The sequence below is a fragment of the Cyprinus carpio genome, chromosome A5 (genome assembly GCF_018340385.1).
Source record: "Cyprinus carpio isolate SPL01 chromosome A5, ASM1834038v1, whole genome shotgun sequence".
Taxonomy (NCBI): domain Eukaryota; kingdom Metazoa; phylum Chordata; class Actinopteri; order Cypriniformes; family Cyprinidae; genus Cyprinus; species Cyprinus carpio.
Window position 1 is genome coordinate 13,784,575 of NC_056576.1, and position 17,256 is coordinate 13,801,830.

The 17,256-nt window shown below is 37.9% G+C and overlaps 1 protein-coding gene across 1 annotated transcript in view; it reads right to left on the bottom strand.

The window, feature by feature from the left end:
* Positions 1 to 17,256, bottom strand: part of si:ch211-26b3.4 (connector enhancer of kinase suppressor of ras 2) — a 35,508-nt gene that overhangs the window by 3,655 nt on the left and 14,597 nt on the right. Inside the window, exons 3-22 of the mRNA XM_042754031.1 lie at positions 16,654 to 16,856; positions 16,255 to 16,342; positions 16,118 to 16,159; positions 15,063 to 15,182; positions 14,145 to 14,204; positions 12,492 to 12,560; positions 11,776 to 11,922; positions 10,663 to 10,793; positions 10,404 to 10,564; positions 7,871 to 7,951; positions 6,111 to 6,349; positions 5,715 to 5,749; positions 3,363 to 3,411; positions 3,078 to 3,126; positions 2,691 to 2,863; positions 2,225 to 2,298; positions 1,907 to 1,978; positions 1,758 to 1,828; positions 1,509 to 1,591; positions 23 to 718 (exon numbers count right to left, since the gene is read on the bottom strand). Coding sequence (XP_042609965.1) covers positions 23 to 718; positions 1,509 to 1,591; positions 1,758 to 1,828; positions 1,907 to 1,978; positions 2,225 to 2,298; positions 2,691 to 2,863; positions 3,078 to 3,126; positions 3,363 to 3,411; positions 5,715 to 5,749; positions 6,111 to 6,349; positions 7,871 to 7,951; positions 10,404 to 10,564; positions 10,663 to 10,793; positions 11,776 to 11,922; positions 12,492 to 12,560; positions 14,145 to 14,204; positions 15,063 to 15,182; positions 16,118 to 16,159; positions 16,255 to 16,342; positions 16,654 to 16,856 — 2,643 coding nt within the window. The remainder of the gene's footprint in view (positions 1 to 22; positions 719 to 1,508; positions 1,592 to 1,757; positions 1,829 to 1,906; positions 1,979 to 2,224; positions 2,299 to 2,690; positions 2,864 to 3,077; positions 3,127 to 3,362; positions 3,412 to 5,714; positions 5,750 to 6,110; positions 6,350 to 7,870; positions 7,952 to 10,403; positions 10,565 to 10,662; positions 10,794 to 11,775; positions 11,923 to 12,491; positions 12,561 to 14,144; positions 14,205 to 15,062; positions 15,183 to 16,117; positions 16,160 to 16,254; positions 16,343 to 16,653; positions 16,857 to 17,256) is intronic.

The window sequence follows — 17,256 nt, forward strand, 5'->3', positions numbered from 1 at the left end:
AGTGCTTTCTGTGTTTGCATACCTTTAGCGTGGAGCGGAGAACCCGTATGCGGTGCAGTCGTTCATTTGTGGCGGGGTCATTGCTGCGTTTGTTGAAGGAGCGTCTGAACTCTTGTTTGGTGGAAGGCCTTTGTTGGCCAAAAGCCGAGAGACTGGCCTGCTCCAGTGATCGGTAGAGCTCCTGCAGGCCATCCGTGCCATCGTACACTTTCTCTTCGCTCTCAGGTTTCCTGCTGCTAGATTTCCGAACATGTTTTTCCTCCTCTTCTTCCTCCTCCTCTTCCTCATGGAGATGAGTTCTTGGCCTCAGAGTGCCGTGTGTGTGAGTGTGCGTACGAGTGCTGCGGTGCGAGTGTCCGTGTGTGTCGCGGTGGCGTGGGAGGCTCTGACTACGCTGCTTGTGAGTGTGATGGCGAGGCCGGGACTCTTCGCTGTCCGTCAACGGAAACGGCCCGTCACGTTCCAGAGGATGCCGGTGCTGGGCGGGGAGTGTAGCCTGCCGGTGCTGATCAGGTGGCAGCAGGGCTGACTCCTCCTCTTCTGCGGTCTGTAGGTAGTGTAGACCTGTGCTGGTCAAAGGGGTTTCAATCAGGTCCTGCCATGAGCGGCGTTCTCGATGGGAGGATCGGCAGGAAGAATGGGACTCCTCAGCGGAGGAATGCGAGAATGTGGAGCCACTGGAAAAATGGCGCTCAGGAAATGGACTGGACGAAGTTCCCTGAGGACGAAAGAAACACTGGTCATTATCATTGTCAACTGTCAGAGAGAGCGACAGAGTCAGTTCGCTATTCGTTTACAACCAATATGGTGCTGGTGTGGGACCCGGTGCTCAGCAAACCTCTCTGTGAGCCAAAAATTGACAAAACTGACCATGTTACGTCATATATTGCCAAAAAACAAACCATAGTCTTTGTTTGCAACTTTTCTTATCTGAAGTAATGTAATTTAACATCTATATGCCATCGTTATGAGCTGGCTTCAATGTAATGTACACTACTGTTGAAATGGGTTTGGTAAATTTTTTAAATAAAATCATTAATGATACATTTTAAAAAACGAAATACTTCATAAAATATAAAATAAAGTTTTACTATGAAGTATATATTCTATGTAATAAATAAATGAAAAGAAATCAATTTGCAGTTGCAAATAAAAATCATTTCAGACAGAAGGTGGTTGGAATGAATAAGAATAGAAATGAGGTGTTTCACTGGGTGAGTAGATTTGTTCGGTCTCAGAGAAGGAGCCTAGAATTGTGACATGCAGTTTTGTATTGCACATTGGAAAAAAAAGAACATGGTTAAGACATTATCCTGACACAGGACTTCTGATTTTACTGGTTCCTGTTTTGAGGTTTAAGTGGAAATTGTTAACAGGCTCCAGAACCAGTATCGTGACAGTGTGGCGGTAGAAAATGGGTATGTGTGTGTTTGTGTTAAAGACAATGAAAGCGAGTGTTTTGGACTGAATATATGCATACGTGTACTTAGATGTGAATATATACTCACAGAGGGGTTGTGGTGGTATGTGGCTTCCTGTTTGAGTGTCATAGACCCATCAACTTCATCCTGGTCACTCTCACTCCAGTAATCTATACCAAAAAATTATAATCAGAATCACGTATACATGACATCATAGTTTATGATAATCAGACTATGCTTTTCAACAGCTCATAGTACAATGAAGTGGTGTAAAAATAGTGTCAGTGAGATCACAGCACAATGGGCTTATGATATCATCACAGGATGTGATCTCACCTTCATCAGGACGCGGTACCGGATCATCAGGCGTGTAGCCAATCGCAGCCAAGCCTAAACGATTCATCCACCTGAAACAGGAAACATAGGTGTGAGAGGAAATTGCAGGGTGGGGAGCTGCTGTCTGAAGGGGCTCTGAAACGGCTTACCTGTTCATCTCCTCTAAATGATCTGTAGCAAAAAAGAAACTCTTAATTTTAGGATGACATGCTTTGAAGGCACTGAAACAAAAAAAGACAAAAAAAAGAGATGTTCAGACACAAATATCTCAGTTTCCACTCTCTCTCTATCTCTCTCTGTGTGTGTGTGTGTGTGTGTGTGTGTGTTTGTTTGTAAAAGAAAGATCAGCAGTTTTGCAGTGACCCAATTTCCACTAGCCGATAGGTTTCAAACACAGACTCACCCAAAAACCAGCAAACCCAACACAACAGAGAGAAAGTTATAATTGTTGTCTTATAAACACTCACTGTTTCCTCCTGCACTCAATCGCTCTGTCTATCCGAAACTCTGGCAAACTGATGAAGCCCTCTGCTTTCTCATCCTGAGCAAAGAAATAAAGAACAAGAGAAATCATGTCCACATCATAACTACGGCAGTTACATGATACATGCACAGTTGTGCTTTTCACCATCTCTAAAACTAAGAGGTGAACATGTGATGGACATTTTAATGTGGAAAAACTAGAAAACTAAACATCACTTTCAGGTTTGTGAGCTTGTGAGCAGGCCATTAAGGAAGGCATCAGGTAATGAAAGTGCTAATAATTGTGTAATTAGTAATAATAGTAGAGATTAACTAGCTGGATGTGGAACTGTTGAGCTGTTTTAGATCACAGAAATATTTCAAGTGGAAATGGATAAAAGATGGACTCTACATGCTTTCTTATAGCTGTACATACAAACCAAGAGAAGAGAATTGTGTTTGTTTGCTTACGTTCTGATTGGTGTACCAGTACAGGTTGGAGTCTTTGAGAACGAACCAGTACTTTTTCCATTTCTGCGTGAAGTAGCCGGTGGCGTCTTTCTTTTTCCAAAGCCAGCCTTCACAGTCGCCATGACCCAGATCTTTGCAGGCAATACGCCTCCTGCTGGCACTACTGAGGGACCCTACACACACACACACACACACACACACACACACACACACACACACACACACACACACACACACACACACACACATAGCATATTAAATGACAGAACATTATGATAAATGATCACAGTTTATATTCTTCTTGACAATTACAACACACTGCAACACAACACACAACCCATGCACTCAAGGTAAACCCAGGCGCTTGTATGCATCTTATCATTGTACCTTTGCTCTTTTTCTTGGGCTTGGTCCTCAGAGAGGCATAATGTACAGACTAGAGAGAGAAGAAGAAGGACACATAAGGACGAAAGAATTGCTTGCATCATTCTCATAAACCAAATCTGTGAGGATTTCTATAAAAAAAAAAAAAAAAATTATTTTCTCCAGCAAAATAAAATGATAATAATAATAATAAATAAAATCTACTGAAAATGGTATCTGTATTACTTGTTCCCAACACTATGTATTCTCATTACTGCTACTGATGCTGTAACTGTGCTTGTGGTTTACCTTCCTCATTGATGCCCCTGCTTGTCGATCAAGTCCTGAACTGGCATATCTGTAGAGAGAGAATGAGAGAGAGAGAAAGAAACAGGAGGAGAAAGACAATGAGACAGTCAGACAAGAAGAGAGTAAGTTCCATCTCCAATAACATTTTAATTATGTGGTTATTAGAACTGCCTGAGCATAGCAGTGTAATTTATGATTCCATCTGCAGCAAGAATAAAGAAATATTAATAATTAAATAAAAAATGTCTTGCCTGTTTAACTCAAACAAAGGCACAGGTAGTGGACAGGATGCTGATGTTTGAGGTTAACTTCGTAACTTATTCTAACTGAAACTGCCCTAGCACAGCTGCTCATGCTCATACACACACTCAAACAAACACCCCCCTCACACACACACACAATATTTTTTAAATAGTACTAAGGACTATAACTAAACCTCAGCCACCCAGACAATGCTCTTTTATCTAATTCTCAATATGCATCGTAACGGCAGAGAAATAGAGATCGTTCCACGTTCAAACAGACTCGTTCCACAGCATCAGACTCCACAGACACTTACAGCTCAGTCACAGAGGAAATAAAAACCTGCTTAAAACTGCAGTCAAGGAATTTCTGTTCCTCATTTTTAAAGAAACAGCAGTTGATTAAGATTGTCACTGTGGTGGTGACTGTTCAAAAGTGACTGAAACAAAAGTGTGAGCAGCATCTTGTTCGTCTGTGAATCAACAAACATAAAACTCTTTGAATGCTGATTTTGAACCTGGAAAGACCAGTTCAAAGCCTTTATGTTTAAAGAGGTCATATCATAAGGAATCAAACTCTCCTTCATATTTTGGCATTGATTGTAGTACTAAGACGTCATGCTGTCACTTCAAGAACTCAAAGCTTGCTCACCAGTCCAAAGAAAAAAAAAAGAAAAGAAAAGAGAAGTAAACAGTAACTGATTATTAGTCTCCAAAACATCTAATTCTTAGATGCTTGTGTTTATGATGTAAAAAAAAACTTACATAACCAGCCACACAGATGTTGTACTTCCTTTGTCAACTGAAAAAGTTCAACCTTCCACAGGCGCAGGTGACAGTTTTACTTTTCTGTGTACTTCTATAACAGTCTGATTTTGGTCAGCCAGCAAATCAGATATAAGAAGACTGCAACGGACTGTTAGGACAGCTTGAAAGGATCATTGGTGTGCACCCGCCCAACCTTCAGGACTTGTACAACTCCAGAGTGAAGAAACGGCAGGTTACATCATCATAGACCCCATTCACCCGGCCACAGCCTGTTTGCACTTCTCCCCTCAGGCAGATGCTACAGATCTCTGTGCACTAGAACATCTAGGCCAAAAAAATCTCCAGCTTAAAAAGCTAACACCATGAGCGTCGCTAGGCCATTTTTAGGGGGGGCTATAGCAAAGAGGTTTGCATACTTGAGCTAAAAAGAGTGTTGTACTTTACAAACAGTAAAATTTTGTGTGTGTACAGTAAACAGGAGTGTGTATGTGTGTGTGTGTGTGTGTGTGTGTGTGTGTGTATATATGTATATATATATTATATATTTTTTGGACTGGTTTGAGTCTGGGTTGTGTTAGAATGTGTGTTTGTGTGATTGCCCATGGCTAACAAAGAAATTATCACCTATCTTCTGTAATTCATTTCATAATAACTAATTATTGCCTTTCTCTCAAGTATTATTTAAAGACATATACATATTTTTATTCATACATCTGTATTTACAGTAATGTACAAATCTGTACATACATCTTATATTCCAGATGTATAATACATTATTATAATTAGCGCCTAAAAATAAATTATTATTATTATTATTAGCTCCCAAAAAACCACAACAAATTCCTTGTGTGTTTGCACACACTTGGCGAATAAAGCTCATTCTTATTCTGATTTACACATCAATAACATCAGCTCTATGCTCAGAATCTTGGCCAGTCCAGTCACAGTGAGGTGGAAGCAGCAATGATACTGTTAATCCTAACACCAGAAGCTCTAATGATAAAAATAAATGATGGGGAAATCCACCAAACCTTGTGCTTTGTAGAGCACCTACACATCTACCCATTGTAGCACCTGCCGCCATGGAAACCTTTCTTAATAAGCTCAGTGATGGGAATCAGAGGCTGAAAGTTATTCAGTTTGATTTAAACCATTTGAGTGACATATGGCAGAGCAGATTATGATATATTATTGAGGACAAAGCCGAAAATAACAGCCCAAAGTACAAATGGACTTTTTAGCCGTAATCTTTACTCTTTGTGCTAACAAATCAACCCCAGGGATAATAATTAAATAATACAAACAAATATGATCAATTAAGGAAGGTATGAATTTTACTTACCTGTCAGCATCTGCTCGAAGTGTGTCTGCAGCTCTCTGGGGCAGAGAACAGAATGACAAAGAGAAAAAGAGAGACAGAGAGGAAGACAGATTTGAATTTCCTGTTCTGTGTTATGAAAAGAAACTACTGTTCCAGAGACGTGTGAGAATGTGTGTGTGTGCGCGCGTGTACAATCACGTGATCAAATTTTGGATGAATAATTTAATTAGTCACTAGATGAGGCAGTTTTTAAATTTTTTATTAAAAAAAAATGTAAATGTCAGAATGTTTGATATGCTTCTAAGTTAAAGCACTAATATTTAAAGACCAAACCAATGTTGACCGTCATCAAACCATCCAATTATACAATAGTGTGAGAACAGCCATAGCTCAGATCAGATTCAACATTTCACTTACATGGTAGTGTGGCATTGTGTTAGAGTCGTGCACGGGGAAAGGCAGCCCCTCGGGGGGACCTGTGTCCAGACGCACAGGCGGGGCAAGCATAGAGGGACTAATGGGAAAACTGGGACTGCTGGGATTTCGGCTCTTCTTCCTGGATCGCCTGCTCGTGTCACGCTGGGAAAACTCTGCATCTTCCTGGATCAACAAAATCCTGTCATCACCGAGGAACCGCAAGAGGGAGGAATCAGAATCTGATGGGCAAAGACAGAAACCAAGCAGTGAGTCACATTCTGAATGAAAAACATTATAATGGGAACAAGTAGCAGAAAATGAGGGTATTGCCAAATATTCAACTCTTCATGACTCCAGCTGCCACAGCATAAATCTGCTCTGACACCTTCCTGTGTGTGTGTGTGGTTTTAGAGGTTTATTTCCCCTCAAGGAGGTTTGCTTTCTATTTATATCTGTGCCAAAGTCACCTACGCATTCTCTGTTCTATTCTTAAAATTGTGTTCCAGAAAAAAGAAAGGAAGTAATAAATTAGTCATTTTACAGGGTTACGTATCACCTTTCACATCCCAAAAATCAGAAAGTAAAGTTGGTTACTGTCATTGACAACGTTCTGTTTTTCACACATTGAGTTAAGATCAACTAGATTAGCACTCACACATTGAAACTGTCAGTAAAGATGACAAATATCAGCTAAAATTAGATTTCAGTTGAAAGTTACTAATTAGAAATTAGTTAATAATTAAATATAGAGTTTACATATAATTTTTGGTGTAAAACCTTTTTTTTTTATTATGTGAAGGTGCTAATCTTCAATAATGGACTGTAGTAAGTTTCAAGCAGCAGCATAAAAAATGAATTTCAAACAGAAAGAACCCTCTAATGTGGTCAAACTGTTCTGTTGTTGTTTTTTTTAATTCAAAATATTTTTCTTATTAAAATACATTCAGAAATAAGTTGCACTGTACTGAACAACCAAAGGCAGTGGTTATGTCTGTTTGCAGTTCCTCCAGCTTTCTGAATCTTAGGTGGCTTCTTCAAAGAAATTCCCTCAACTTTGACAGATAAGCCTATGTAACAGTATTTCCTGCTTTTGGTTGCAGAGTTCACTAGAACAAAGTCACCACCATTGTATTCTCTGTTCTGATGCTCTGAAATGTCAGTTCTATAGTTCTGTGACATTTACACTACAGTATTTCACACTAATGTCACTAATGCCAGGATATGCAACTATGCCAGATTAACTTGTTGTAGTTAACAAGAAGCAGCTCCTAACACATTCATGTATTAACAAGCATGTTTGTTATGTTACAATACACATTAGAGATGGAGCATTTATGTTAGCCTCACATTACTGACACTGAGCTCTGACCTAAAATCAAGTCAACATCATCATTTAAAAAAAATCAGAACTTTTAATTTCCTTGCTAAAACTAGCATTCTCTGTTCTTTTTCTATTCTATCTTCTTGCTTTCTTTTTATTTATTATTTAAAAAAAACTTGCAACATGTACTGCATTAGGCTAACCAAGACTTGTTACAGCACTTACATATTATTGCCTTTTTGTTGGTTTTGATTGCTTCTATTGTCCTCATTTGTAAGTTGCTTTGGATAAAAGCGTCTGCTAAATGAATAAATGTAAATGAAAATAATGAAAAAAGTCACATTAATGAAAATCTATAATGTGACGATTAAAAGTTGCAAAGTTTTAAATTAAAGTACAATTTGGTGCCAGTGGAGTAAAATAGTAGTAAAATCATCACCTCTGCTACCTCTTTTGTAAACTCCAGATTCTTGAGGCTCTGCCAGCCATTCAGTTCCCATGGAAACCTGTCGGATGTCACCTACAGGCAGAGACATACAACATTTAAATGTGTATCTGTGTGTGTACTGGTGAATTTCAGAGCATCTTTCATCTATTCTCTCGGTGTGTATTAGTGCATGTAGTAGTGCAACTGCAACATACTAAATGGCTGAGATTTGCAGTTTAAAGCCGGAGCTCCCTAGTGGCTCAATCTCCTGTAATGCACTGCGTCTATGTCCAGCTTTAAAAATGGCCATCCAGAAATGATGTAAGATGTATGCTTTGTAACTTCGCATAAGCATACAATGGTTTATTTAATAATATATGAAACAGTGCACAGTTTCCAACAATACATTTTATGGTTAGAAACTTTTTCATATATTATTTAAAAGAGAGAATGGAGTATTCTGTATGTAGTGTATAGAGACAGTATGTACCATAATAGTATGTTGTTATGAATTGAAAGTATTTATGTATATGAATTAGGACAGTAACAAGTTAATTTAGAAACAGATAATAATATTTACTGACCAATCATTTAAATTCAAACTGTAATACAGCAATCAAAATCATCAAGTCCAGACACATTTTTAATTAAAACCAGCATAAATTCATTCAGTACAAACAAATAAACATACCTTTCACTTGCATTGTGGACTTTTTTAACTATGTTTTTGATATAATATAATAGTTCTCTATATATATAATCACATTTAGTTGCTTTGTAGCCTGAAATGATGGACACAGTTTTTGTTTTATCCAGCTGTATTTACAGCTATGAAATTTATAACATCTTAGTGAAACATAAAGCACCAACATGTCAGAAAAATAACAACAAATTTAAAAACCAAAAGAGCTGGGTAAAGGATCACCCCCTTGTGTCAGTATTTTGTTGAACCACCTTTTGCTTTAATTACATCATTTATTCTGTTGGGATATGTCTCTACTAACTTTGCACATCTAGACTTTGTTATATTTGCCCACTCTTCTTTGCAGAACGACTGAAGTTCAGTTCAATTTGATAGTGACGGTTCGTGGACTGCAGTCTTCAAGTCATTTTTACAGATTTTCAGTGGGGTTTAGTCTGTGCTCTGACAGGCCTTGCAAGGAAAATCACCTTTTTCTCCTTCAACCACTGTGTGCTCAGTTTTGCTGTATGCTTTGGGTCAAGAAGGTAAACCTTCTTCCCATTGACAACTTTCTGGCAGAGGGCAGCAGATTTTCCTCAAGAATTTGATGGTATTTTTCCACATCCAAGTTTCCTTCTCTTCTGACAAGTGCTCCAGTCTCAGCTGCAGAGAAACACCCCATAACAGGATATTACCACCTCCATGCTTTACTGTAGGAATGCTGTTATTTGGATGTATCTGTATTGGATTTCTGCCAGACATGTCATTTGGTGTTGAGGCCAAATAATTCAATTTTAGTCTCATCTGCTTCAGAATCTTCAAGGTGCGTTTTGGCAAAGCTCTGTCTGACTGCATGTGGCCTTTCTTGAGGAGTGGCTTTTTTCTTGCAACATTCCCATATAAGCCACATTTGTGGAGAATATGTGATATTGTTGTCACATGCACACACACACAATGACCACTCTTTGTAATAAATTCCTCCATCTGCTTCAGAGTTGCTGTAGGCCTCTTTGTCGCCTCTCTGATCAGTTTCCTCCTGCTCTTTCATCCAGTTTGGAGCGACGTCCTGATTCAGGGAAGGTCTGTGTTCTACCAAATACCTTCCACTTCTTAATAATAGACTTCACTGTGCTTCTAGGCATTGATAAAGGAGCCTTTGAATTTTTTTTTGTATCCATCATCTCCTGTCCACAACTTCATCCTGGAAATCTTTCGACAGTGCCTAGCCACCCATAGTTTATTGTTTGCTTCAGTTGCACTACCAAGGACTGAAATGCTCCAGGAAAGCTCTTTTCGTGCTGAGCTAGGAGGGGGGTGATCCTTTTTCCAACTCAGTGATTCTGTTTGTTTATTTATTTATTTATTATTTTTTCTGACATTTTGGTGTTTTATATTTCAATGGACTGGTCATAAGTTGCACCGAGTAAATACAGCTGAATTAAACAAAAATTGTGTCCATCTTCATTTCAAGCTGCAAAGGAACAAAATGTGATTATTTTAAAGGGGGGTGATTCTTTCCTATACCCACTCTGTGTGTGTGTGTGTGTATATATATACATTATTATAACTACAAATTAAAACAACCACTCTCTTTAAATCTGGTGCATTTTACATTAATTTTATGTATTATTAATGTGTACTGTACATGTACAAATAAATGGAAAATAAATGGAAATTTACAGTAAAGAGAACTGGGGGTTGGGTGTGTGCTTAATTTTTTTTACAACAATATACATTTTTAAGCAAGTTAAAGTTTAAATGAACCATAATCAAAATTTGAAAATCTGTTTACACATCAATATTATTTATTAGAATTTTCATTTATCTATTTGCATATTTGTATATCCAGTTGGATCTTCTTACTGTGAGTTGGGGTCCGGTCTCTCCGTCGCAGTCCGGTATTTCTCCCAGAATCCTCTTCAAGGAGGGGGAAGTATTGACCCCCCATTATCTCCTGTTCTACATAATACCCCGGAGAATCTGAGCCAAACACACCAAATCCACCCCGATCCAGATCTTCCTCTCTAAATGAACAAGAGTCAAAGAAAGAAAATACAATTACACCAACATGCTAACAGAAACTAACCGTTTTGAGTGCATCCTGTATTTCATTTGTGAATACCTGTGTCCGTAGACAGGGGAAAGAATAAAAACATCATGTCCCCCAGGTGTGTCCACTCCAGGTGAGAGGCCCACTGACCCGAGCGTGCTGGGTGGGGTGGGAGAACCACTGCATGGACTGGTGGACAGCGGCTGTCAATCAAAAACATGCACAAAATTGCCTCAGAATGAAGCTAATGACACTTTTTTGTTAGTACTGTATATTAATGTAAGGGAAAAGAGTCACACGAAAATCCACTATTAAAACATACAAACATGAGACAGAACATCCAATATTTCTCATGATGGCTTATGTAAGTATTCAGCCAAAAATATATTTTCAAATGTAGTCATACATACAGTATGTTAGTATGTCCAGTTAGTTTCACTAGGGGGCAGGGCAGTGATCGGTCACACGCACGTCTAAAGATCTTTAACTAATAGAGGACCAAGAGTGTGTTTCAAAAACAACAATAGTGTTGCCCTTAGCAACCATGAGTGCTGCATCAATCAGTTAGCAATGAGGAAAAGCATAGCAACAAGCAGCAGACAGCAACCCGGCAACAAGAGTAAGGAGAAACATACATAAAAACGCTGATCAATTTATCATTATCAGTTATTATTGGGCATTGTTTTATTGCATGTAAACATATAAGTACAAATATGTCCTTTTATTCTTTAGTAATTTTATCCAGTTGCTCATTTGCCAGTCCTTTATAGTGCCGTCTCCATTCAGTAATTCACAAGTGTATATCCACTCTTTAACTCTTTATTTGTTCATTCAGAAAGGATTTAAAATCCTGTTTCACCGTAAGTTTATCTGTAATTATGTCAATAAGCATTATGTCCTTTAAATCACCAAAGTGTATTCATTCAGGAGAGAAGGTCCACTCCGCTCCAGTGTGTCGTGACTGTGAGGAAAGGACACATGTGCAAGCTTTAACTGCATCTGTCTGATACATGTATCCAGAGGAACCACAGAACTCTGGCTGCCATGGCAACAAGCCGTACGGAACTCATTCACTGCTCTGAGATGTACTCATACACACACACACTTGCACACACTACATATTAAATGGATACACTTGAACAAACACACTGAAGTATTCTGACACACACAAACACACACACACACCTGCAGGGCAAGTGGTTTCCAGCGGGCGTTCTTCAGCAGTGCAGGGGTGGAGCCCAGAGTGTTCTGTGGCCTCTTCTTCAGCGTGAGGATGACTCCACTTGGATCCTCACGGAGACAGTTAACCAGATTCTTCAACTGCCAGCCCACCTGATAGAGATCATTCCAAAATATAAATACTTAATATCAATAAATAAATAAACAATGTTAAATGTTAACATTTACATTTAGAGTAAAGACAAATGCTGGATGTGGATGTGATTAGTAAAAAAAAATGGAGCCCCGCACACACAAGATTAAGAATTTGTTCCCTCGTTTTATTAATTTGTTCCCTCATTTTAGTTAATCTTGGTCATGTTGTACTCATTTGTTCCCAAAACTAGGGCCACATTTTACTAAAATGAAGGAACCAATAATTCTTAATTCATAGCAATAAATTCTTAACTTTTGACTACAATGATTATATTTATGTCCGCATGTCATGTGCAGGGCTCTGTAGAAAACATTATTAGAAAGCAAAAAATATTTATGGCCATAAGTACAATTGCTTATAAAGAAATTAGAAATTACAGTCATGTCCTTGACCGGCTTCATGAGATCCACCTGAAAATCTTTGAGCATCAAATGATAATCAGTATTACCTGTTCAAACATTACTGTACATTTTCTAGGATGCAAGCCCAAAACAGATGTCAACCTAACCCACGCAATGATACACACCACTGTTTGGTGATTGACCTGAATGACCTCATCCCCGGCGTGGATCTTCTTACACTGATCTGCAGGAGACTGCAAGAGAGAGATTGAGATATTAATAACCCCTGTTCATTATAGAGACAAATCTGACACCAGGCATTTCTGTGTTGCATTATATTATCATATATACCTAAATCTTGACCTTTCCTATGAAGAATGTTTCATCAAAATCTGCGTTTTCCCAAAAGTACTGTAAGCCTAAGTAAATCATAGAGAACAATCTACTCAAGCTTACAATGCTTTTGGGAGATGCAGCTCTGTTCATTTTGTTTTTCTCTAAGTACACTCAGGCATAAATAGCTTAAAGTTTATTTTTAAAAAAAAATTCATAACCTGTTCAAACTTAGTAAGCAGTCCTCTAGATGATGCTTCTATGCATTAGTGACTTGCAGTCAATTCTTGCAGTGACAGTCTGCCTGGAGCGACCTTAGATTAAATGTCTTTCTCAAGGGTACAACAGCTGACATTTTTTTAAACCTTTTGGGGTTGGGACATTTTTTCCAAAATGTAACCACTAAACCATGCCACACCAGTTCAGAATTCAAAAGATCATCCATTAGCTGAACAGTAAATGTGCTTTAAGAGTTATAAATCAATGAATTCTGTTCTTTCAGCAACTAAAAAAGGCATGTAGCTTGAGTCCAACCTAACTCTACACGTACATAAATGATTTAACAACAGCACTGGAACAATCCACCATTCAAAGCCTCACTCTACCCATCTCTGAAATCAAGTGCCTGCTCTATGTGGATGACCTGGTTCTGCTGTCCCCACAGAAGAGCTGCAGCACAGCGTGTGCTTTATAGAGCAGCACTGCCTGAAATGGGCACTGACAATCTGAAGGAAACCAGAGCTGGTTTTCCTATATGGATAAGAAGTCCTATCGCACAGCATCACAAATGATCATCTTAAAATTGACATGAACACTTACAGGAGGTTTAATCTAGATGAAGAAGAACTCAGACGGTGCTTTACATTATAAAATTATGATTGGAGACATCACTTTTCTATATGATGTGCAGTATATCAACTGTAAATGTCACACACTGGCATAAAGCATAAAAACTTAGTGGGAAACTAGTGTTGTTACTGTTAACTGAAACTATCAGTATCATTTTTGGTAACTGAAATAAAGCTGAAATTAAATAAATTGTAAGTATAAGAGGGAAAACTTCAACTTTATGAAACATTTTAAATGTTGTCTTGACAGAGAACTGAAATATGTTTAAGTACTACAATTGCTAAAATTGAAATAAAAAAAGCTAAATAGAAATAATAATAAAAAACTAAAAAAATGGCTAATACTCAGTTCATAATAACAAGATTGAAACCTAAATATAAACTAAAAATATTGAAATAAAAGCTATTTCAAAATATTAATAAATACTATAACACTATATAAATTATACTAAAATAGTGTGATGAAATGGCTGAATAAGTGTAACCAAATAACAAGTTCAAATGACCATCCTGGCATTCCCAGGTGGGGCTCTCTTAAAATTATGGGAAGAAATGAGGTGAGCAGCTGTTAATAATTTTGTTTGGATTGGTGGAATTAAAACACGCTCCTCTCAAACATTTATTAGGGCCCTCACTATAAGACAGCTCTGAACTCACATTCTCTGTGGTTCCAGTGATCACATGAAGACCATCATATGTAGACTTGATGTACATGCCCTAAAAAGAGGAAAGAGGCTGTCAATCATAACATCAATCAATCATATAGTAGATCACAACAGATTAATACAGATTTTTCAAATGATGTTGACGTGTATAATATCTGTTAATAAATGGAACGGCAAAAACAGTGATTGTTTTCAAATAGGCTTCCCTGTCTGCCATTAGTCACACGAAAAGATAGTCCCATCCCAAACTCACACCATTGGTTGAGTCAGTGTTGCTAATGTGTGCATTCGGAAATATCATAATTACTAGTTCCAAGCACATGAGTGACCACGTCACCAAATTTATAATTGGGAAATTGTGAATTCTAGATGAACATGAAAACATGGTGAAAAAACTAATCTATCATATATAATATGTCTATAGAGATCAGTGAGTGGAAAGCAAAACTGTGGTAAATAGAAAAGAATGATTTTGCACATTAATTTTACATGTTGGAGTTTAATCATTTTGAAGGCACAATGTACAGAACAGCTTATAGACAACAAGTGTAAAGTTAATCAAGCAACTTTTGGAATTAGCTTTTTTGAAAACTTTTTTAAGTTCCAAATATACTTATGCACCACATATTTTCATCATTTTGAATTCAGATGGAATTATTTGGGTACTTGGATATTTAGGCTACTTTCATGTTATTCTTCCAGCTTAAATGCATGACATGCTGTAATAAGGAATGCTTGAGGTACAAGCTTCATAGGTGCACTTTAAGGCATTTGTCTACCATTAGTAGCCTTATAGTTGTCTCTGCATATTACACATTACAATATGCAGAGACAACTATAATGCATACTCTGCATGCACATTCTCATAATTCTGTTGATTATGAAAGTGATATTGCTGTTGTTTACTCACCAGGCCCTCGCTAGGCATAACGTTCGTCAGATGGACAACCTCTAGGTGGGCAGACTGCGACACCAACGAATCAGACGACAATGAAATAATGTGCTCGCAGATACCTGATAGAGTCTTACACTGCAATGAGAGATAAAGACAGAAAGACAATAAGAAACAGACAGTGTTGTCAGTAAATGTTTGCGGTTTCATAGTAAATCTCTCAGTCTAATTTTAGCCGTTGAACTGGAAAGGAACAGTGAACACAGGCAACACTGCAACAGTCCAAAAGGCGTTCAGCATCATCAAATATACCAATAATGTATAAGCCATTAATAAGTCATATGCTAGGCTATATATAGATTTATTCATGCTATATTTTTTCTTTCATCTTTTTCTCTCTATTTGTCTCCATCCTTCCCTCTCTCTTTCTGTTCTACAGGCAGTGATCCTAAAGGGAGAAAACTTTACAATCTGCATTATTCAAGATATCCAACCTTAGGCTAAACACACATGCGCGCACACACACATAACAGATTTTTGCTTCTGAGCAAGCTCTATACATGTGACTCCACAATCACGTTTTTACTTGAAATATACTTTTAAAGGCTGTGTGTGTGAGTGAGAAAAGTGTGAGTATTTGTTTGTTTGCTTGAAAGACTTCACCACTATAGTAAAATATCTTATAACCAGCCTTTAGTGATGGAGGATGTTCCTCGCTTGTAAAAAACTTTTATAAAGTGGCCAAGTAATGCCTTTGTTAATATCTTAAAGGACATTTTCTTTACCTTGAAAGGTGGTTGCACCTTAAAAGCAGGATCTTCACCAATCAAATAATACACAACTGAAAAATTCATGTAAAAGGTTTAAAAAAAAAATTAATTTCACATTTCTGCTTCTAAAGCCTTCGGTTTTCCATGGCTTTTATTTTTAATGCATTACTGAGTCAGAGTAATTGCCTGCGGTAATCAAAATTAGATGCTCTCAATACAGTTCAGAGGGGTTCATCACAAGTACAGATGTACAAGTTTGTGTGTGTGAAAAGAAAGTGTGTGTTTGGCTTGAGAAACACTCACCACATGTAAAATCTTATTCTCAGTTTCATACACTGTGCAGTCCTGAGAGGAAAAGAGAAACACGTACATTAAAATAATAATAAAGGACTGTGCTATTTGTGTGTGTTGAATACCAAAACACTCACACACACACACACCTGCTGTACTATGGTGGTTAGCTCTAGACAGAGCTGAACAATATTGTTCTTCAGCACTGAGTACTCAGAAACACTGACAAATGGAGACCTGCAAACAAAGCAAAACACATACACGAAGAGATGAGGCCATTACAGTGGACAAACAACTAGCCCTATTCCATGTAATCAACAAGAGCAACATTTTTCTCTTTTTTCACATTTCAAACATGACATGACCTGGGCTGGACTCGGTTTCTGGATAGTTTCCACTATACAAGCAACAAAACAACTTATCAAGGCTATTTGATTCACTTTTGATTCATTCCAATCAAGTGTGATTTCAGTCCCATTTATTTCTATGATAGGTTTGTTCTGTTCAGTCCAGGTGAGTTCATGTCCTGTTTACATCTGTTTGAGTACCTGTCCAGCCAGGCTAGTAGATTTTTTGCTGCTCCGATGAGGTCAACGACTGAAGTCAGGAAGTCGTTCGGAAGGCGGCGTGACACCCGTCCATCATAATGCCCCCCGCGGCGGCGGCCCGTAATGAAGTTCTGCAGATTCTTAGCGGATGCATTGAGTTTGTGCGACAAAGTCCGCAAATTCTCTGTCTCTAGACCATAGTTCTGCAACAGGAGGAAAAAATTTTGAAGTGTTTACACTACCATGCAAAAGTTTGAGGTCTGTAAGATTCTTTTTTTGTTTGTTTGTTTGTTTTTTCATTTTCATTTTCTTAAGCAAGCATGCATTAAATTGAGCAAAAGTGACAGTAAAGACTTTTGCATTGTAACAAAAGATTTACATTTCAAATAAATGCTGTTCTTTCTATTTATCAAAGAATGCTGGAAAATGTTTCCCCAAAAATTTCCACAAAGCAGCACAACTGCTTTTTAACCGTGATAATAATAAAGCAATGTTTCTTTGAGCACCAAATCAGCATACTAGAATGATTTCTGAAGGATCATGTGATACTGAAGGAGTAATTGCTGCTGAAAATTCACCTTTGCCATCACAGGAATAAATTAC